At 56.5% G+C, this 22,088-nt stretch overlaps 1 protein-coding gene across 1 annotated transcript in view; it reads left to right on the forward strand.

The window, feature by feature from the left end:
• ARNT2 (aryl hydrocarbon receptor nuclear translocator 2) overlaps nt 1–22,088 on the forward strand; it is a 68,907-nt gene that overhangs the window by 18,226 nt on the left and 28,593 nt on the right. The window contains 3 exon segments of the mRNA XM_079764089.1: nt 9,593–9,695; nt 10,709–10,774; nt 11,407–11,492. Coding sequence (XP_079620215.1) covers nt 9,593–9,695; nt 10,709–10,774; nt 11,407–11,492 — 255 coding nt within the window.

Raw genomic sequence — 22,088 nt, forward strand, 5'->3', positions numbered from 1 at the left:
ATATATATGTATATATATTAGAGGCCTGGTGCATGAATTCGTGCATGGGTGGGGTCCGGCCAGCCTGGCCAGGGGGAGGGGACATGGGCGGTTGGCCGGCCTGCCTGCTGGTCGAACTCCTGGTCGAGGGGACCATGTGCATATTAGCCTTTTATTCTATAGGATGTACACTGAGTGGCCAGATGATTATGCGTTCAGGGATCATCATCATCTGGCCACTCAGTGTATATTTTTAAAAAAATGTCTAGCCCACCAAAATGGGTTAGGTGGGGGTGTGAAGCTTATGTAACTGGGAGTCCTGTTTTCCTTTTTTACGTAAGACTAGAGGCCTGGTGCATGAATTCATGCACGGGTGGGGCCCCTCTGCGTGGCCTGCAGGGTTTGGGCCGAAACCCACAGTCCAATGCCTCCTGCAGCTCCTCCCTGCTGCTCTGGCTCGTCCCGGCCCCACTGTGCCCGCCACGGGCTCGTGCCCAATCGGTCCCGATCAGGAGAGGCTCGCTCTGCCACAGCAGCACTTACCAGCCATGAGCCCTGCATCTGGCGCCCTCCCAAGGGGAGTGGCCTGCAGGATCGGGCTGAAACCGTCTCTCCAACATCCCCCAAGGGGTCCCAGGTTGAGAGAGGGTGCAAGCCAGGACCGGGGGAGGGCTCCAGGGCGTGTCCGGCCCATCTCACTCAGTCCTGATCGGCTGGACCCCAGCAGCAAGCTAACCTACCTGTAGGAGCAATGTGCCCCCTGGTGGTCAGTGCATGTCATAGCGAGCAGTTGTGCGGCTTTAGCATATCATTAGGATATTACACTTTGATTAGTTGTTCAGTTATTCTGCCATTCAGTGTATTTGCATATTACCCTTTTTATTATATAGGAACTAGAGGCCCAGTGCACAAAATTCGTGCGGGGGCGGGGGTGTCCCCTCAGGTCAGCCTGCACCCCTCCCCAATCTGGAAGCCCTCAGGGGATGTTGGACATCCCTCTCACAATCCGGGACTGCTGGCTCCCAACCGCTCACTTGTCTGCCAGCCTGATCACCCCCTAACCACTCCCCTGCCAGCCTGATCGACGCCTAACTGCTCCCCTGCCGGCCCGATTGCCCCCAACTGCCCTCCCCTGCCGGCCCGGTCACTCCTAACTGCCCTTCCCTTGCAGGCCCGGTCACCCCCAACTGCCCTCCCCTGCCAGCCTGGTCACCCCCAACTACCCTCCCCTGCCGGCCCGGTCCCCCCCAACTGCCCTCCCCTGCCAGCCTGGTCACCCCCAACTACCCTCCCCTGCCGGCCCGGTTCCCCCCAACTGCCCTCCCCTGCCAGCCTGGTCACCCCCAACTGCCCTCCCCTGCCGGCCCGGTTCCCCCCAACTGCCCTTCCCTGCCAGCCTGGTCCCCCCCAACTGCCCTCCCCTGCCGGCCCGGTTCCCCCCAACTGCCTTCCCCTGCCGACTCGGTCTCCCCTAACTGCCCTCCCCTGCAGGCCTGGTCGCCCCTAACTGCCCTCCCGTTTGCCCCCAACTACCCTCCCCTGCTGGCCCGGTCACCACTAACTGCCCCCCCCCTGCAGACCTGATCGCCCACAACTACCCCCCCTTGCCGGCCATCTTGTGCGAGGGTGTAAGGGTCGATTTGCATCTTAGCCTTTTATTATGTAGGAATAGGTAGATAGATAAAAGCCGAGTCCCTAACACAATGCAGAATGTTGGTGCTTCTTTACAAAACGCTGAAACGGGTCTCCAGCCCGCTTCTCTGAACTCTACCATGTTGTGGTGAAGCCGAGGTGTGTACATTGTTTATTTCTTTCATTTGAGAGAGAGAGGGAGAGAGAGATTTATTGTTCTACTCATTCACGCGTTCACTGGTTGCTTCCTGTATGTTCCCTGACTGGGGATCGAACACACAACCTTGGTGTATTGGGACGACACTCCAACTCACCGAGCTACCCTGGCCTGGCTGGCGTGGCTCAGTGGCTGAGCATCGACCTATGAACCAGGAGGTCAGGGCACATGCACGGGTTGCGGGCTCCATCCCCAGTGGGGGGTGTGCAGGAGGCAGCCGATCCATGATTCTCTCTCATCATGGATGTTTCTCTCTCTCTCCCTCTTCTTTTCTCTCTGAAATCAATAAAAACATACACTGAGTGGCCAGATGATGATGATCTCTGAACGCATAATAATCTGACCACTCAGTGTATATCCTATAGAATAAAAGGCTAATATGCACATTGTCCCCTCGACCAGGAGTTCGACCAGCAGGCAGGCCGGCCAACCACCCATGTCCCCTCCCCCTGGCCAGGCTGGCCGGACCCAACCCATGCACGAATTCATGCACTGGGTTCCTAATATATATATATTAATCTGGTCACTCAGTGTATATATAAAACAATGAAAAATAAAAGCAATCCTGGCCATCCCAGTGTGATCAACCTGAGGTTGGGAATGACGGTCTGTATTCCCGATAAAAGAGCACAACCCCATTGGTTCAGGTCAGGAGAGCAATTCCAGCAACATCACCACGAAAGAGGAACAGAATGTGAAACATGTAAGCAGCTCGCAGCACCGTGGAACCGTGAGCAGCTACAGTGATATTTTTCTTTTTTGCAACAGCCCCGATTTCTTCATCTTTTCTCCTAATTTTGATGCTGGAGAAGTAAACAGACAAAGATACCCCCCCCACCCCACCCCCCGCCCGCCCCCGCATCTATAAAAAGCCACAGTCCCCAAAATAACTTAGTCATGCTGTTTTTAGGCAGGTCCGAATGGTTCAGAGTCACTTTAGAACATTTCCAAACACACGTCGCATCATCGCTTCCTGCGGCTGCAATGATTTTGGTTTCTGGAACATTCTCACGTGACCACGGTCCTGCTTTGTGATGGCTTCGGTTAAAAATAGCTGGATTGTGAAAACCTCAGCATGATCGGGAAGATTAAAATAGTTTCCTTTAGTTTCACTAAACAAAACAAAAAAAAAGAGACACACACACACACACATTTCTTTTTTTAAATATATTTTATTGATTTATTTACAGAGGAAGGGAGAGGGATAGAGAGTTAGAAACATCAATGAGAGATGAACATCAATCAGCTGCCTCCTGCACGCCCCCTACTGGGGATGTGCCCGCAACCAAGGTCCATGCTCTTGACCGGAATCGAACCTGGGACCCTTCAGTCTGCAGGCCGACGCTCTATCCACTGAGCCACACTGGTCAGGGCCCCACCACTGTTTTTTATTGTTGTTGCTTTTAATCTTCACCCGAGGATATTTTTCCCATTGATTTTTAAAAAATATAATTGTAATGATTTCAGAGAGAGGAAGGGAGAGGAAGAGAGAAACATCAATGATGAGAGAGAATCACGGATCGGCTACCTCCTGCACGCCCTACACTGGGGATGGAGCCCGCAACACGGGCATGTGCCCTTGACAGGGAATCAAACCCTGACCTCCTGGTTCATCGGTCGATGCTCAACCACCGAGCCATGCCAGCCAGGTTCCATTGATTTCTAGAGAGTGGAAGGTGTGTGTGTTGGCGGGGAGGGGGAGAGAGAGAGAGAAACATCCATTGCTCACCTCCCACATGCGCCCTGATCAGGGCCGGGGATCGAACCTGCAACCGAGGTACATGCCCTTGACCGGAAATCGAACCTGGGAACCTCAGTTTGCAGGCCAGCGCTCTAACCACTGAACCACCGGCCCGGGCTGTTTGGATTCTTTAGAAGAGAAGGCACGTCTGACCCCCCACCTGTCCCCCGGTTACCCATCTGGGTCGGAAGCAGGCGTCCGTGTGCTATTCCTCTGCCCGCCCCTCCCGCGTCCCCTCCGCCGGCCCCGGAGACGGGTCTCCTGGCTCCGATCCCCTGGCATGTGAGCCGAGTGCTCATTGCGCTCCCCTCCTCGCTCCTGCCCTGCGATTGATTCCTGGGGTGATTTCTCCTGACTCGGCGACGACGCAGCTCTCCGCGGCCTCGGGATTTACTGCGGGCGTCGGGTTTGCATCTAAAAGCCGTCTTTCCCGGCCTCAGACGCGTCTCTTTTCGTTGGTCCGCGACCTTCGCTCCTGCCTCTGAGATGGGCTATCCCGCGATGTTTCCCGGAGTGTGTGTGGGGTGGTTCTGAGCCCCAGATCGCTTGCTTTTTACGGAAACTGGGTCTCTGCACGCGCTAACCTTCCCTTCCCTCACCTTTTCATCTTTTATGTTTATTACTAGAGGCCTGGTGCATGAAATTCGTGCTCGGGGGTGGGGGGTGGGGGGTGTGTCCCTCAGCCCAGCCTGCACCCTCTCCAATCTGGGATCCCTCTCACAATCCAGGACTGCTGGCTCCCAACCGCTCGCCTGCCTGCCTTCCTGATTGCCCCTAACCACTCCCCTGCCAGCCTGATCATCCCTAACCACTCCCCTGCCAGCTTGATCGACGCCTAACTGCTCCCCTGCTGGCCTGATCGCCCCTAACAGTCCTCCCCTGCCGGCCTGGTCACCCCTAACTGCCCTCCCCTGCCAGCCTGGTTGCCCCCAACTGCTCTCCCCTGCTGGCCCGGTCACCCCTAACTGCCCTCCCTTGCCAGCCTGGTCGCCCCTAACTGCTCTCCCCTGCCGGCCTGATCACCCCCAACTGCCCTCCCCTGCAGGCCTGGTCGCCCCCAACTGCCCGCCCCTGCAGGCCTAGTTGCCCCCAACTGCCCTCTCCTTCTGGCCATCTTGTGGCGGCCATCTTGTGTCCACATGGGGGTGGCAATCTTGTGTGTTGGAGTGACAGGCAATTTGCATATTACTCTTTTCTTCTATAGGATTATTCCTAGAGGCCCAGTGCACGAAATCTGTGCAAGAGTAGGCCTTCTTTCCCCCGGCTGCCGGCACCGGCTTCCTTCTGGCACCCAGGACCCAGGCTTCCCTCGCAGCCCCGGCTTCGTCCAGCAGGTCGTCCGGAAGGACATCCGGAAGGACGTCCGGTCTAATTAGCATATTACGCTTTCATTATTATAGATTTTACGTAAACTGAGTCTCCACGCGCTAACCTTCCCTTCCCTCACCTTTCCGTCTTTTCTATTTATTATTATTATTGTTGTTGTTGTTCATCCTCACCTGAGGATATTTTCCCATTGATTTTTAGACAGAGTGGGAGGGAGAGGGAGAGACAGAGAGAAACATCGATGGGAGAGAGACACATCGGTGGCTTGCCTCCTGCACGCACCCCTTCCAGCGCCGGGGAACCTGCAACCGAGGTGCGTGCCCTTGACTGGAATTGAACCCGGGACCCTTCAGTTCTGGGGCCGATGCTCTATCCACTGAGCCTAATTGGCTAAGGCTCATTTTTAAAAAAAATTTTCTAATTGATTTTAGAGAGGAAGGGAGAGGAGAAGGAGAAACATCTGTGATGAGAGAGAATCGCGGGTCGGCTGCCTCCTACACGCCCCCCACTGGGGATGGAGCCCGCAACACGGGCATGTGCCCTGACTGGGAATCGAACCCTGACCTCCTGGTTCCTAGGTCAACGCTCAACCACTGAGCCACGCTGGCCGGGCTCCCTCAGTGTTCCCGATCTCTTCAAGCCCCTTCGAAGGCTTTTCTGCACGGAGGCAGGTTATACCTGCTACTTTCCAATTTTTTGATCGTCTCGTTACGTTTGCAGGTGAGGCGAGGCCAGGCACGGCCTCAGCTTGCCTTCTTGAACCCCGTGTCAGCCTGGCCCCCCTCCATTGGACAGATGGGGGCGGAGGGGGAGGGAGACTAATCAGTCACCCCTCGGGGCCCACATTGCTGGCATTCCTGGAGCATGATCCCCGACGAGGAATGTATCTCTTTAAATCACACTCCGGGGTATTCTAAACAGGATGGGGGGTTTGTACGTGTGTCTGCAGATTAAATAGCCGGAGAGGTGCCGGCCGCGGGGGGACGAGGGGGTGATGACTTTTTAATGAACAGCAGACCCGCGGCCAGGCACGGGGTGCTCGCATGACTCTGTGTCACGCTTGGAATGTGAGTGCCGGGGCGGGGGGTGCCCGTGGGGCCCAGCGGTCGGGGCGGGAGGGGGGCCATGCCCGGTCACCCATGTTGGGGCTCTGCCCTGGCTTCCTCCCCACACCCCCCAATCCTTTTTTTTTTAAATCCTCACCAGAGGATATTTTCCCATTGATTTTTAGAGGGAGTGGAAGGGAGAGGGAGAGAGAGAGAGAAACATTGATGTGAGAGAAACACACCGATGGGTTGCCTCCTGCACGCGCCCCAACCAGGGCCCGGGCCGGGGAGGAGCCTGCCACCGAGGTCCGTGCCCTTGACCGGAATCGAACCCGGGACCCTTTGGTCCACAGGTTGGCGCTCTATCCACTGAGCCACACCGGCCAGGGCTCACCTCCACGTTTTGGCCTTGTCATCGCCTGAGATGTTTCTCTCTGAGGGTCTGTGCAGCCCTGGCTGCCCTCGCCGCCTCCTTAGCTTCTCGTTAGCGCCTCCGCATGTGGCGGGGCGGGGAGATGTTCACGCAGGACACTGCTTGGCTGGCTGGCTCCTCTCAGTGTCCGCGGGGCCAGGGGCCACCCCGCCCAGGCCCTTGGGCCAGCCCAGCTCAGGGGCTGGGAGTCTTTGGCCTCTTTTGTAATTCCAGGGCCACAGGTCCAAGATCCCAACCCAAACCCCAGCCTCCACCTTTATTGGTCACAAAAGGGAGAGGGTGGCCCGGCTGGTGTGGCTCAGTGGTTGAGCGTTGACCTATGAACCAGGAGGTCAGGGTTCGATTCCCGGTCAGGGCACATGCCCAGGTTGCGGGCTCGATTCCCAGTGTGGGGCGTGCAGGAGGCAGCCGATCCATGATTCTCTCTCATCGTGGATGTTTCTATTTCTCCATCTCCCTCTCCCTTGCTCTCTGAAATCAAGAAACATCTATACTAATAAAAGGGTAATATGCTAATTAGACCGATAGACCGGATGTCATTCCGGATGTCCTTCCTGACAAAGCCGGGGCCCGGGGGGCGCCGCCCAGCGTTCCGGGTGCCAAAGGGAGGGAGGCCCAGGTCCCGGTTTCCTGCAGCCGGCCAGAGGAGGGAAGCCTGGGTCTCAGGTGTGGGGGCCAAGGCAGAGGTGGTTAGGGGTGATCAGGCAGGCAGGTGAGCAGTTAGGGGTGATCAGGCAGGCAGGTGAGTGGTTAGGGGCAATGAGGCAGGCAGGCAGAGTGGTTAGGGGCAATCAGGCAGGCAGGCAAGTGGTTAGGGGCGATGAGGCAGGCAGGCAGAGGGGTTAGGGGTGATGAGGCAGGCAGGCGAGCGGTTAGGGGTGATCAGGTAAGCAGGTGAGTGGTTAGGGGCGATCAGGCAGGGAGACAGGTGAGCGGTTAGGAGCCAGCGGTCTGAGATTGTGAGAGGGTGCAAGCTGGGCTGAGGGACCCCCCCCTCCGTGCACGGATTTCATGCACCAGGCCTCTAGTGTATTAAAATAAATAAACAAAAGCAAAAGGACATGAAATGTAAATGGAAATTTAACCAGAAGGAAAGAGAAATGTACGGTGAAAAAAAAAAAAAGAAAATTTAACAAAAATGATAAGCAGCCACAAAAGCAGAAAGATCAACAGAATCATCACAGCACAGCATCCTGACATTCTAACGGGGGTGAACTGACTCCTGCTCGCGCATTTTCTCCGTCTGTCACCGGGGAGGCGCATGACTGATCCTACAGGAAGTAGATTGTTCTCGACGGGAGACGTTGGAGAAACGAGGTCCCCCTGTAGTGAGATGGGAACAGAGTCCGGAAGTTTCTGTCCAGCGGAGTCAGTACATTCTCGCTCCCCTCTAAGCCTCTGTGCGTCCCCAAGCCCCCATGCACCCTTTAGACAATAGTGTTTAAAAAAACATATTTTTATTGATCTCAGAGAGGAAGGGAGAGGGAGAGAAACATCCAGGAGGAGAGAGAATCACGGATCGATGGCCTCCTGCACACCCCACACTGGGGATGGAGCCCTGACTGGGAATCAAACCAGTGACCTCTAATACACTTTTTTCTTTTAATATGTTTTCATTGATCTCAGAGAGGAAGGGAGAGGGAGAGGGAGAGAAACATCAATGAGGAGAGAGAATCATGGATTGGCTGCCTCCTGCATGCCCCCTAGTGGGGATGAGCCCGCAACCTGGGCATGTGCCCTTGACCGAATCGAACCCGTGACCCTTCAGTCCACAGGTCGATGCTCTATCCACTGAGCTACACCGGCCAGGGTGGTTTGCCCCCTTTTTTAAATTTTTTTTTCATTTTTTTTTCTTATTTTATTTTAATATATTTTATTGATTTTTCACAGAGAGGAAGGGAGAGGGATAGAGAGTTAGAAACATCGATCAGCCGCCTCCTGCACACCCCCTACTGGGGATGTGCCTGCAACCAAGGTACATGCCCTTGACCGGAATCGAACCCGGGACCTTTCAGTCCACAGGCTGATGCTCTATCCACTGAGCCACACCGGTTTCGGCTCCTCCTTTTTTTTTTTAAAACAAAACAAAACAGGACAAGATAAGATGTTTCCTGTTTTCTCCAGGACTCCTTTGATGAAATCATCCTAATTTCTATTTGTATTTCGGTGGTAGCCTGGGGGAGCCGTTTTAGGAGCACACAGCCTTCCTTGATGATTTTATCTGAGACAAACTTCTGATTCTTCTTTGTGAAAAATAAAAATAAAAAGCTAAGCCTTCGTGATTGAGCGCCGACCTAGGAACCAGGAGGTCAGGGTTTGATTCCCGGTCAGGGCACATGCCCGGGTTGCGGGCTCCATCCCCAGTGTGAGGCATGCAGGGGGCAGCCGATCAGTGATTCTCTCTCATCATGGATGTTTCTAACTCTCTCTCTCTCTCTCTCCCTTCCTCTCTGAAATCAATGTATACATATATATATAATTGAGTTTTTTACAGAGAGGAAGGGAGAGGGATAGAGAGTTAGAAACATCCATCAGCTGCCTCCTGCACACCTCCCACTGGAGATGTGCCCGCAACCATGGTACATGCCCTTGACCGGAATCGAACCTGGGACCCTTCAGTCCGCAGGCTGACACTCTATCCACTGAGCCACACTGGTCAGGGCTAGAAATACCTCTCTATATAAAAGACTAAGCGACCATTACAAGCGGTTGACCAAACAACTGGGACACCAGTCGCTATGATGTGCACTGACCACCAGGGGGAAGACGCTCAATGCAGGAGCTGCCCCTGGTGGTCCGTGCGCTCCCACAGCCAACCTCCCACGGTCCCGCCCCCTCTCCCCCTCCACCCTGCCCCAGCCGGCCCGATCGGGACTGGGTGCGATGGCCCTGATCGCCGGCCAGGCTGAGGGACCCCACCTGTGCACGAATTCGTGCACCGGGCCTCTGGCATTTTTTAAAAAAGAAAACGGGCCTTTGGGATTGTATGGAGTGCATCGCCCCAGGCGTTTCCCAGCAAAGGATGTTGGGAACGCGCAGGAAGGAGGGGCGCGCGGGACCCTGTGGGTCCGCATTGCAGAGCGGGTGCCGCGAGCTCCCCTCCCCCGGCCCCCGCGCCCCCAGGCAGAGGCCCAGGCTGATGCACCCGCCCTGCTCCCTCTCCCTCTCCCCCTCTCTCCCTCTCCCCCTCTCCCCCTCTCCCCCTCTCTCCCTCTCAGGCCGGATCCTGGACCTGAAGACTGGGACGGTGAAGAAGGAGGGCCAGCAGTCCTCTATGCGCATGTGCATGGGCTCCAGGCGGTCCTTCATCTGCAGGATGAGGTCTGTCTGGGTGGGTGGTGGGCGTGGCTGCGGTGGGCGGTGGGCGTGGCCGCAGTGGGCGGTGGGCGTGGCTGCGGTGGGCGGTGGGCGTGACTGTGGTGGACGATGGGCGTGGCTGTGGTGGACGGTGGGCGTGGCTGTGGTGGATGGTGGGCGTGGCTGCGGTGGACGGTGGGCGTGGCTGCGGTGGGCGTGGGCGTGGCTGCGGCGGGCGGCGGGCGTGGCTGCAGTGGGGGATCACCTCCATGGGCTGGCGGGCAGCGGGCACACAGGCCACCTGGGGTTCACCCCTGTGGCTTCCTCTTCTTTTTTATTTCCTGTTGAACCCTCACCTGAGGATAATTTTTCCGTTGGTTTTTAGAGAGAGTGGAAGGGAGGGAGGGAGGGAGGGAGTGGGGGTGGAGAGAGAGAGAAAAAAATCCATGCCAGAGACACACGGGTTATTCGGCTCCTGCATGCCCTCCGAGGCAGGGCCCCTCCTGCCCCGGATGCTCTGCTCCAGGCGGGTCTCCAGGTGCCTGTCCACCTGGGGTTACCGGTGACGTGAGCAGCTCTGCCCTCTGACGAGAGCATGCCCTGTTCTTGGACCAAAGCAGCTCAGTGTCAGCAAGACGCTGGCCAGAGGGCGGAGGGCCGTGCCAGCGTCCTGGGCAGCCAGTCGGGGATTGCCCCTGCTGTCCCCATGCCCATGCTAGGGCAGGCGCTGTCCCAGGTCTCAGGGTATAATTGACTCACATCTTTTCTTTTGTTAAACATATCTTTATTGATTTCAGAGAGGAAGGGAGAGAGGGAGAGAGAGAAACATCCATGATGAGAGAGAATCATGGATTGGCTGCCTCCTGCATGCCCCCTACTGGGGATCAAGCCCGCAACCCGGGCATGTGCCCTTGACCGGGAATCGAACCGTGACCTTCTGGTTCATAGGTCAATGCTCAACCACGCAGGCTGGGCCCTGTATGTTTTATAAACTTGCCTGGGCCTTCACTCACTCTAACGTGTTTGTCGACTCTTAGGTGTGGAAATGCTCCGTTGGACCACCTGCCTCTGAGCAGAATCACCACCATGAGGAAGAGGTTCAGGTCCGTAGGGTTTTTTTGATGGTGTTTCTGGGCTCTGCTGGGTGGTAGCCGAGTGCCCTAAGCTGGGGAGTAGTTGAACGTGGAGAGGAGTAGCTGGACGTGGAGAGGAGTAGCTGGACGGGGAGAGGAGTAGCAGAACGTGGAGGGGGTAGCTGGGTGTGGAGAGGAGTAGCTGGGTGTGGAGAGGAGTAGCTGGACGGGGAGAGGAGTAGCTGGACGTGGAGAGGGGCTGAGTGTGGGGAGAGGAGTAGCCGGGAGTGGAGAGGGGTAGCTAGGTGAGGAGAGGAGTAGCTGAACGTGGAAGGGAGTAGCTGATTGTGGAGAGGAGTAGCTGGGTGTGGAGAGGAGTAGCTGAACTGGGAGAGGAGTAGCTGAACGTGGAGATGGGCTGAGTGTGGGGAGGACCAGGAGACCCAGCACGTCAGGTCTCGGGGGCTGAGATGAGAAAGGGAGCTGGGGGAGGGGGGTATTTGTTTTGGACTTTCAGACTCTGTGGAAGGAGGGGAAACAGTCAAGATTCAAAACCTCCAGGCGAACCAGGGACCCCGGTGGCTTGGGTACGGGAGGAGCCACCGGCACCCTCGCCTGACCCCCGGGGGCTGGACGCCACGTCCCTGCCGTTCTTCCCGCAGGAATGGCCTGGGGCCTGTGAAGGAAGGGGAGGCCCAGTACGCCGTGGTCCACTGCACCGGCTACATCAAGGCCTGGCCGCCGGCAGGTGAGCAGAAGCCGCCTACATACCAGGGGACGGGCGTCCCCCCCGCGCCGGGTCTGCCGTCCGTCACCCACCGCGTTTCGTAAAACCCGAGGGACACGTGAAACGGCGGTTGTGTCCAAGGCGTCAGAGAAACGCAAGTCAGAACCACACGGTGCCCCTGGCACTCGGATGGTGAAAACGGGCTATAGCCAGGGTTGGCGAGGACGGGGAGCGCTTTATGAAAAAAATAAAAGTACTCACTGCTGGCGGGAAGGTAAAACGGTGCAGCTACTTGGAAAACAGTCTGAGTTACTCAAATGTTAAGCGTTATGACTGACCCAGCAACTTCCCTCCTAAATATATGCCCAAGAAAGTTACTGACCACCTCTCGGTCCCTTTCCCCGGCTGGCAGGCTCCCATCGCCCGATGGCAAACGTTGAACTAGGGGTGGGTGGCGAGGGAAGTGGGTGGCACCAGGCCAAGGCCCCCACCCCACCAGTTGCCCCCACACAGAGGGCAACCCGTGGCGGGGGCAGGGCCGGCGAGCAGGTAGAACAGCCGACCTCTTGGTTCCTCCCGCCAGCCAGTAGGCTCCGATCACCCGATGGCGAACAAGGGGGCGGGGCCGGCTGCGTGCAGCCGGGGAAGTTGGCCCTGATCGCAGGCCAGGCCTAAGGACCGTACCCGTGTAAGAATTTCGTGCACCGGGCCTCTAGTATTTATATATATATATACTAGAGGCCCGATGCACGAAGATTTGTGTAAGAATGGGCCTTCCTTCCCCTGGCTGCTGGCACCGCCTTCTCTCCGGCTGGAGCCGCCTTTCCACTTTCCCACGCGGAACGCCCCCGGCTGCTCGGCGCCTGTGTATGCAAATTAACCCTCCATCTTTGTTGGGTTAATTTGCATACTTGCTCCTGATTGGCTGGTGGGCGTCGTGAAGATACAGTTAATTTGCATCTTACTCTTTTATTAGTGTAGACTAGAGGCCCGTGCACAAAATTATTGCAGGAGTGGGCCTTCCTTCCCCCGGCTGCCGGCACTGGCTTCCCTCCGGCACCCGGGACTCAGGCTTCCCTCAGCCGCCGGCAGGCACTTGGGACCTGGGCTTCCCTTGCAGCTCTGGCCTCATCCAGAAGGTCATCTGGAAGGATGTCTGATCTAATTAGCATATTACACTTTTATTATATACTAGAGGCCTGGTGCACGAAATTTGTGCACGGGGATGGGGTGTCCCTCTGCCCAGCCTGCACCCTTTCCAATCTGGGACCCCTTGAGGGATGTCCGACTGCCCGTTTAGGCCCAATCCTAGAATTGGGCCTAAACGGGCAGTCGGACATCCCTCTCATAATCCAGGACTGCTGGCTCCCAACTGCTCGCCTGCCTGCCTTCCTGATTGCCCCTAACCGCTTCTGCCTGCCAGCCTGATCACCCCATAACCACTCCCCTGCCAGCCTGATTGATGCCTAACTGCTCCCCTGCCAGCCTGTTTGCCCCTAACTTCCCTCCCCTGCAGGCTTGGTCACCCCTAACTGCCCTCCCCTGCAGGCCTGGTCACCCCTAACTGCCCTCCCCTGCAGGCCGGGGTCCCCCCAAACTGCCCTTCTCTGCAGGCCTGGGTCCCCCCCAACTGCCCTCCCCTGAAGGCCTGGTCACCCCTAACTGCCCTCCCCTGCATCACCCCGTAACCACTCCCCTGCCAGCCTGATTGATGCCTAACTGCTCCCCTGCCAGACTGTTTGCCCCTAACTGCCCTCCCCTGCAGGCCTGGTCCCTCCCAACTGCCCTCCCTTGCTGGCCATCTTGTGGCGGCCATCTTGTGTCCACATGGGGGCAGGATCTTTGACCACATGGGGGCAGCCATCTTGTGTGTTGGAGTGACAATTTGCATGTTACTCTTTTATTAGATAGATATTATATATATCTATCTAATAAAAGAGTAACATGCAAATTGTAATACATATATATATTCATTCTAGAGGCCCGGGGCATGGATTCGTGCACTGGTGGGGTCCCTCGGCCTGGCCTGCAGGCTCTCGCCATCCGGGACCCCTCAGGGGATGTCGGATAGCTGGTTTCGGCCCGATCCCCGCAGGCCCGATCCAGAGAGGAGGGAGCCCGATCCTGTGTATTGAGCGTCTGTCCCCTGGTGGTCAGTGCGTGTCATAGCGACCGGTTGGCTGGTTGTTTGGTTGTTCGGTTGCCTAGGCCGGGCTGACCGCCCCCTTCTTAGCGCTTTCCTCATTGGAGTTCATCACTGTCCTTGCACCCGGCCGGTTCCTCTTCCTGTTTCTGGCCTCCACGAGCTCGCTCGCTCTCACCACTGTGTTCAGGCTCCCGGCGCACAATACCCCCCCAGCAACGCCTCGATAGATCGTCGTAAGGCTAACGCGAGGGGTCCTGTGGGTGAACAGGAGGCGAGGGCCGGGCCGGGTGCCGGCAGGGGCGGCGTCCTGAGAGGCTGCAGGGGCGGCTCGGGGTGGGCTTGGCGGGGGTCGCAGGGGGCTCTGTGCCGGAGTGTCCCCGGGACGGGGCGGCAGGGCTGTGGGACGTGGGACGTGCGAGGTCTTCAGCAGCCGCCCGCCCTGGAAACTTGGCCCGGGAGGCGTGGTAGCAGGAGCCGGGTGTTTGTGTTGGAGAAGGAGAGACGTGATTTCTGCCTGGAGGTATTTGAGGGGGAGTCGCAGGAAGGAGGAGGAGGAATGCGTCCTACTTAGCGTGGTTCCAGGAGGCGCCGTATGGACGATTTGGACAAAAATAAAGAAGTGACCAAAAAGCATATTTTTAACTCTGAAGGGAAAAATGAGCAAAGGAGCCCTGGCCGGTGTGGCTCAGTGGATAGAGCGTCGGCCTGCGTACTGAAGGGTCCCGGGTTCGATTCTGGTCAAGGGCATGTACCTTGGTTGCGGGCACATCCTCAGTGGGGGGCGTGCAGGAGGCAGCTGATGGATGTTTCTCTCTCATCGATGTTTCTAACTCCCTCTCCCTCTCCCTTCCTCTCTGTAAAAAATCAATAAAATACATTAAAAAGAAAAAAAGTAAAATGAGCAAAGGATATGAAAAGGGTATTAAAGTGCATGTACACACACACATGCACACACGCACACACAATGCACATATATGTGCTCACATGTAAAGTGCACATGAGTAACACATACGTGAGCATACACGCTACGCCTTTGGGGAAAATTCGGTCTTCTGTTACTCATAACTGCGAATTGAAATAATCTGATACCATCTCCTCTCACCTATCAAATAGCAAAAAAGTAAAAAAAAACAAAATACACAGCGTTGGTGAGATTCAGAAGAATGACACACGTATGTGCTGCTGGCGGGAATACACGCCCGCAGAGACCTTCTGGACAACAGCTCTACCGTGTGTATTCAATGCCTTAGCTGTGCCTTCCTGAACATACAGGAATTGCACTGGAAGGGGTGTATCCTAAGGAGGACTCCGAATTCATCTGGACTTCAGTGAGAGAGAACTTCAGGTTAAAAGTAGTCTGGCCCAGCCGGCGTGGCTCAGCGGCTGAGTGTCGACCTAGGAACCAGGAGGTCACGGTTCGATCCTGGTCAGGGGCACATGCCCGGGTGGCGGGCTGGATCCCCAGTGTGGGTTGCTGTTTCTCTCTCTCGCTCCTTCTCCCTTCCTCTCTGAAATCAGTAAAAATGTACTTAAAATACAAGCCTGTAACATCTGTCGCATGGAGCGCGGGTCAGCCGGGAAGTGAGCTTGGTTCAGGGGGCACGTCGGAATGAGGCAGAGTGCCAGGAAGTTTTAGAACAGTAGTAGGTTATGCAGCATAAACACAAGATGCCAATCTTATTTTTATAATACACTAGAGGACCAGTACATGAAATTCGTGCACAGGGGCGGGGGGGTCCCCCTCAGCCCGGCCTGCACCCTCTCCTATCCAGGACCACTCCGAGGATGTCCGACGGCCGGTTTCGGACATCCCTCTTGCAATCCACAACCGCTGGCTCCTAACCACTCACCTGCCTGCCGGCCTGATTGCCCTTAACTGCCCTCCCCTGCCAGCCTGATCACCCCTAACTGCTCTCCCCTGCCGGCCTGATCCCCCTAACTGCTCTCCCCTGCCGCCTGATCACCCCTAACTGCTCTCCCTGCTGGCCTGATCACCCCTAACTGCCTCTGCCTCGGCCCCGCCACCGTGGGTTTGTGCCTAAGGACTCTGGAAGGTCGTCTGGAAGATGTCCGGTCTAATTAGCATATTACCCTTTTATTAGTATAGATAGATTTTTATTGATTTCAGAGAGGATGAGGAAGAGAGAGGAATATCAATGATGAGAGAGAATCACGGATCGGCTGCCTCCTGCACGACCCCACACTGGGGATGGAGCCCGCCACCCGGGCCTGTGCCCTGACCAGAAATCGAACCCGGACCTCCTGGTTCCTAGGTCGACGCTCAACCACGGAGCTCTGCTGGCCGGGCCCCCCACCTCTGATTTAGACCCTCATGCTTCAGGCATTTCCTCTGCCCAGTGCTCAGCTCAGCCTGGCACTTAGTAGGTGTTTCATGAAGACCGGAGGGGAGGAGGGAAGGAGGGATGGGACGAAAGAAGGAAGGAAAGATGGGAGGAGCTCTTGCTCAGGCCAAAGAAACAGCAGACCCAAGGGATGGATGGACCGAGGAAAGAATTTCTTGCCAGAATTTCCCAAGGCATTTTCTATAGGATCCATTTTCCTGGAAATTTTTTGTTGTTAATCCTCACCCGAGGCTATTTTCCCACTGATTTTTTAAAAATATATATTTTATTGATTTTTTACAGAGAGGAAGGGAGAGGGATAGAGAGTCAGAAACATCGATGAGAGAGAAACATCCATCAGCTGCCTCCTGCACACCCCCCACTGGGGATGTGCTCGCAACCAAGGCACATGCCCTTGACCGGAATCGAACCCGGGACCCTTGAGTCCGCAGGCCCACGCTCTAGCCACTGAGCCACACCGGTCAGGGCTCCATTGATTTTTTTAGAGAGAGTGGAAGGGAGAGGGAGAGAGAGAGAGAGAGAGAGAGAGAGAGAGAGAGAGAGAGGTGAGAGAGACACATCCATCGGTTGCTTCCTACACGCATCCCCACCACGGCCGTGGAACCTGCAACCAACATACGTGCCTTTGACCCGGACTCGAACCCGGGACCCTTTGGTCCCAGGGCTGACGCTCTAACTCAGTGGTTCTCAACCTGTGGGTCGCCTAAGACCACCGGAAAACACAGATATTTACATTACGATTCATGGACAGTAGCAAACTTACAGTGGTTGGGGGTCACCACAACATGAGGAACTGTATTAAAGGGTCGCGGCATCGGAAAGGTTGAGAACCACTGCTCTAACCACTGAGCCACACCGGCCGGGGCTGGAACGTTTTCGGGATGGCAGAGGCAGTCATCCGGCCGCTGAGCGCTGACTCCAGGCCGCTGGCCCTCTTACCCCACCGCCAGGTCATGGGACCCGGAGCTCTGGGCGGCCCCTCACTTCGTGCCTCCGCCGTGGCTCGTTAACAGCCACGAGGAATGCTGCCCCGCTCGCTCATGAGCTCAGCGTCCTGCAGTGTAAACAATGACCTGCTCGGGGAAAAATGAACTTTCCCACGCACCAGCCTGGCCAGAGAGAGCCACCGGCGGCCTCGGCCTCTCGGGCGGTGACCGGAAGAGGCAGGAGCAAGCGAGGGCCTCGTAAAATGATTCTTCGGGTCTGTCCGGCGTGGCTCCGTGGCTGAGCGTCGACCTGTGAACCAGGAGGTCACGGTTCGATTCCCGGTCAAGGGCACACGCCCGGGTGGCGGGCTCGATCCCCAGTGTGGGGCGTGCAGGAGGCAGCCGATCCATGGCTCTCTCTCCTCATGGATGTTTCTCTCTGTCTCTCCCTCTCCCTTCCTTTCTCGCTAAAAAGCAATGAATAGTCCTAGCCGATGTGGCTCAGTGGTTAGAGAGTAGGCCCTGGGACCGAAGGGTCCCGGGTTTGATTCCGGCCAAGGGCACATGCCCAGGTTGTGGGCTTGATCCCCGGGGGGCGGGGGGGGGTGTGTGTGCATGAGGCAGCCGATCCAAGATTCTCTCCCATCATGGATGTTTCTCTCTCTCCCTCTCGCTTCCTCTCTGAAATCAATTAAAAAATTTTAAAAAAATATATCTTATTAATTTTTTACAGAGAGAAAGGGAGAGGGATAGAGAGTTAGAAACATCAATCAGCTGCCTCCTGCACACCCCCTACTGGGGATGTGCCCGCAACCAATGTACATGCCCTTGACCGGAATCGAACCTGGGACCCTTGAGTCGGCAGGCCGATGCTCTATCCACTGAGCCACACCAGTTAGGGCAATAAAAAAATTTTAAAAAAGAGTCTTTGACAGCCCACCAGCCACACCTGTGCTCCCTCCTGAGTCTGCTAGCCGAGCTGAGTCCGAGTTAAACATACACATCACGGAACATTCCGGTCTATTCCAGAAGCCCCTCCCGGGACACCGTGGCCTTCCCAGGGAGCCTGACAGCATTTCATTTTTAAAAAAATATATGTTTTATTGATTTTTTACAGAGAGGAAGGGAGAGAGTTAGAAACATCGACGAGAGAGAAACATTGATCAGCTGCCTCCTGCACGCCCCCTACTGGGGATGTGCCCGCAACCCAGGTACATGCCCTTGACCGGAATCGAACCTGGGACCCTTGAGTCCACAGGCTGATGCTCTATCCACTGAGCCACACCGGTCAGGGCTCATTTTTATTTCTTAAAATATGTTTTTGTTGATTTTAGGGAGAGAGCGAGGAAGAGGGAGAGAAACATCCATGATGAGAGAGAATCATGGATCGGCTGCCTCCTGCACGCTCCACACTGGAGTTCGAGCCCACAACCCGGGCGTGTGCCCTGACTGGGAATCGAACCTGGGACCTCCTGGTTCCTAGGTCGACGCTCCACCGACTGAGCCAAACCGGCCAGGGCTAGGGTTCATTCCATAGGTTTCATTCTCAGCATGTTGGGGGGAGTGTGAGAAAAAGAAGAACCCCTAAGGGGGAAGAAAAAAAGAAGAGGAGAAGAAGAGTGCCGGCGACCAGTGGTCGGCAAACCGCGGCTCTCGAGCCACACGCGGCTCTTTGGCCCCTCGAGGTTTTAGCAAAGGCCAGCTGAGGAGTACCCTCATTAAGGCAATAACAATGTACCTATCTATATAAGTTTAAGTTTAAAAAATGTGGCTCTCAAAAGAAATTTCAATCGTCGTCCTGTTGGTATTTGGCTCTGTGGACGAATGAGTTTGCCGACCGCTGGCCCAGACCATTCCTTCCCGTGTCTGACCCTTAAGGGGTTCAGGCTGAAGAAACATGTACGGTCCCTTCAACATGCGAGGGAGGCAGCCGCCCATGTCGGCCTGTGTTGTATACGCTGTGGGGTACGACCTGAGACTGTGGCCGTCTAGGGATGTGAGTGGCCTCCGCCCCCCCATTCCTCCCCCTCCCCCGGGTCGCATGGCCCAGCACCCGGCGTGGCACACACAGGCTGACGTCCAGCCTCCAGCCGGGGGCGGTTTCCATGGCGAGGCCTCTTTGTCCAGGCGTCGGCGTTGGCTCTGTGTGGTTCATCCCCTAAACATCCGTGGAAAATCTCGGGGTCACTGGCAGTGGGGCTGCCCGGGGCGGCCAGCGCGGGGCCGGGGGAGGGGCGCTGGCCCAGGAGCGTGTGACATCCCCTCCTCTGCCCCCCCAGGAAGCCCCAGCCGCCGCCTGAGGGCGCTGTGGGCTGTGGCTGGCTGGCCAGGCGGCTCAGCCCTGCCTGCCCTGAGCTCACCCCCAGGGGCTTGTCGGACACGGTGTGTTTGTTTTTCCTTCGTTTGGAAATCGCCAAAGGTTGCCTGTCCGGAAGGAGGCCGCCATCCCACATGGCAGTGCCTGGAGCCTGCTGGCCCCAGCTCCCCCCACTGCACCCCCCCCAACCCCCGGCTCCGGCCCTGGCCCGTGGAGCGTGTGCACAGCAGGCCTGGTCTCTGCTCAGGACCCACCAAGATGTCCTGGGCCAGCGGTCGGCAAACTCATTCGTCCACAGAGCCAGATATCAACAGGACAACGATTGAAATTTCTTTTAGAGCCACATTTTTTAAACTTAAACTTATATAGGTAGGTACATTGTTATTAACTTCATGAGGGTACTCCTCAGCTGGCCTTCGCTAAAAACTCGAGGGGCCAAAGAGCCGCCTGTGGCTCGCGAGCCACAGTTTGCCGACCGCTGTCCTGGGGAGACCCCGAAGCCGCGGCCTTAGCGCCTACGGTGGAGAGCGGTGGTGGGTAGGGTGTTCTGACCCCCTGTTCTCAGGCAGGGTGACGCCATGCTAACGTCCCTCCCTTTTTAAAAATAGGTATTTTTTTTTATTGGTTTCAGAGAGAGGAAGAGAGAGGGAGAGAGAGATGGAAACATCAGTGATGAGCCCTGGCTGGTGTGGATCAGTGGATAGAGCAGACTGAAGGGTCCTGGGTTGGATTCCGGTCAAGGGCACGTGCCTGAGTTGTGGGCTCAATCCCCCCGTGGGGGGCGTGCAGGAGGCCGCCGATCCATGATTCTCTCATCATTGATGCTTCTCTCTCTCTCCCTCTCCCTCTCTTTGAAGTCAATCCTATCGAATAAAGAGGGAATATGCTAATTGACCATCACTCCATCACAAAGATGGCTGCACCCACAGCTGAGGCCAGATTCCCATAAGGAGCCTTAACAGCAATCAGCAGGGACCTGAGGCTACGCCCTCCCCCTCCCCCGTGGGGCTTGACAGGGATCTCAGGCCATGTCCCCAACCCGGCGGGGTTGATGGGGGACCTGAGGCTGCGCCCTCCTGCCTGGCGGGGCTTGATGGGGGACCTCAAGGCACACCTCCACCCCGATCTGGGCTGGGGGACCTCAGGCCACGCCCCCCATCCTGGCACTGGGCCAGGGGACCTGAGGCTACGCCCCCTGCCTGGCGGGGCTTGACAAGGGTGGGACTGGCTGGGTCTGGATCTAGCCCAATGAGGGGGTGGGGGGGCCGGCCGGGTCTGGATCTAGCCCAATGTGGGGGGGTGGGCAGCTGGGTCTGGATCTCATGCAATTTTGAGGCGCATGTGGGTGGGCGGAGACTTGACTCTGGGTCCCGTGGTGCACCCCAGACTCTGACAGGAGGAAGGTTTTCATATACATTTTACTAATTTTCTTTCATCTCTGACACTTCTATTATAGAGAAAGGGCAAATAGCAATATTAAATTATTTCCTCTAATTAATCCCCTTTTAATGTGCACGAATTTCATGCACCGGGCCACTAGTGTGTGTGTATGTGTATACACACACACACACACACACACACACACACACACACACACACACTGAGTGGCCAGATTATTATGCGTTCAGAGATCATCATAATCTGGCCGGTCGCTGTGACATGCACTGACCACCAGGGGGCAGACGCTCAACGCTGGGCTCACGGCTGGCAAGCGCAGCGGCCAGGAGCCTCTCCCGCCTCCTCGGCAGCGCCAAGGATGTCTGGCTGCCAGCTTAGGGGAGCGGGCCTAAGCCATCAGTCGGACATCCCCCGAGGGCTCCCGGACTGCAAGAGGGCACAGGCCGGGCTGCGGGACCCCCCCCCCCCCCCAGTGAATGAATTTCGTGCACTGGGCCTCTAGTATTTATGTAAAAGAGGAGGGTGCGTGGGTGTTCCACCTCGTGGTCCCTCGAATGTTTGAGGAGTCCGTCCTGCTGCTCTTGTGCGGCTGCAGGAGGGCCCTCGGGTGGGGGTTCTCCATCAGCCCCGTGGGGAGTGTGAGTAAAAAGAAGAATCCCTAAAGGAAAAAAGAAGAAGAAGAAGAGTGCCGAGGCACCCCCAGACACCCGTGCTGGGGCCGGGGGCGGGGAGCGGGGGGCAGACCAGCTTCCTTTTCCTATTCTCCCGCCACGACTCTTGTGGGTCGTGTGGAGTTTACCCTGGGAGTTCAGAGGTTCCCCCAGGGAGGTCTAGGCTGGGCCTGTTTTCATGCATTTTATTATTATTATTATTGATCTCAGAGAGGAAGGGAGAGGGAGAGAGAGAGAAACATCCATGATGAGAGAGAATCATGGATCAGCCGCCTCCTGCACGACCCCCACGGGGGATCGAGCCCACAATCCAGGCATGTGCCCTTGACCGGAATCGAACCCGGAACCCTTCAGTCCGCAGGCCGACGCTCTATCCACTGAGCCACACCAGCCAGGACCTGTTTGCATGCCTTTTGCCTGGTGCTGGGCCGGCCCCTGCTTGGCAGGCTCCAGCGTCTCTTTGCAGGGGGCAGGAGTGTGGGGTGGAATTTATCTAGATGGTTCCAAGTGACTCCGCCCCCAGCCCTCTCCGCTCACACCCGGGAGCCCCGTCTCAACTTCTCGGATCTGTGTTCCCTGCCACGGACAGTTTGACTCCAATTTCCTGGTTCTTTTCTTACAAATCCCTGGAGAGTTTCTCAATCCCAACCTGCTATTCACGGTTCCTGTTTATTTATTTATTTTTAAGCAATGACACTTTTTTTTTTTAGTTGATTTCAGAGAAGAAGGGAGAGGGAGAAAGAGGTAGAAACATCAGTTCCTGACCGGGAATCGAACCGTGACTTCCTGGTTCATC

This window comes from Cnephaeus nilssonii, assembly GCF_951640355.1.
Source record: "Cnephaeus nilssonii genome assembly, chromosome: 24".
NCBI classification, from domain to species: Eukaryota; Metazoa; Chordata; class Mammalia; order Chiroptera; family Vespertilionidae; genus Cnephaeus; species Cnephaeus nilssonii.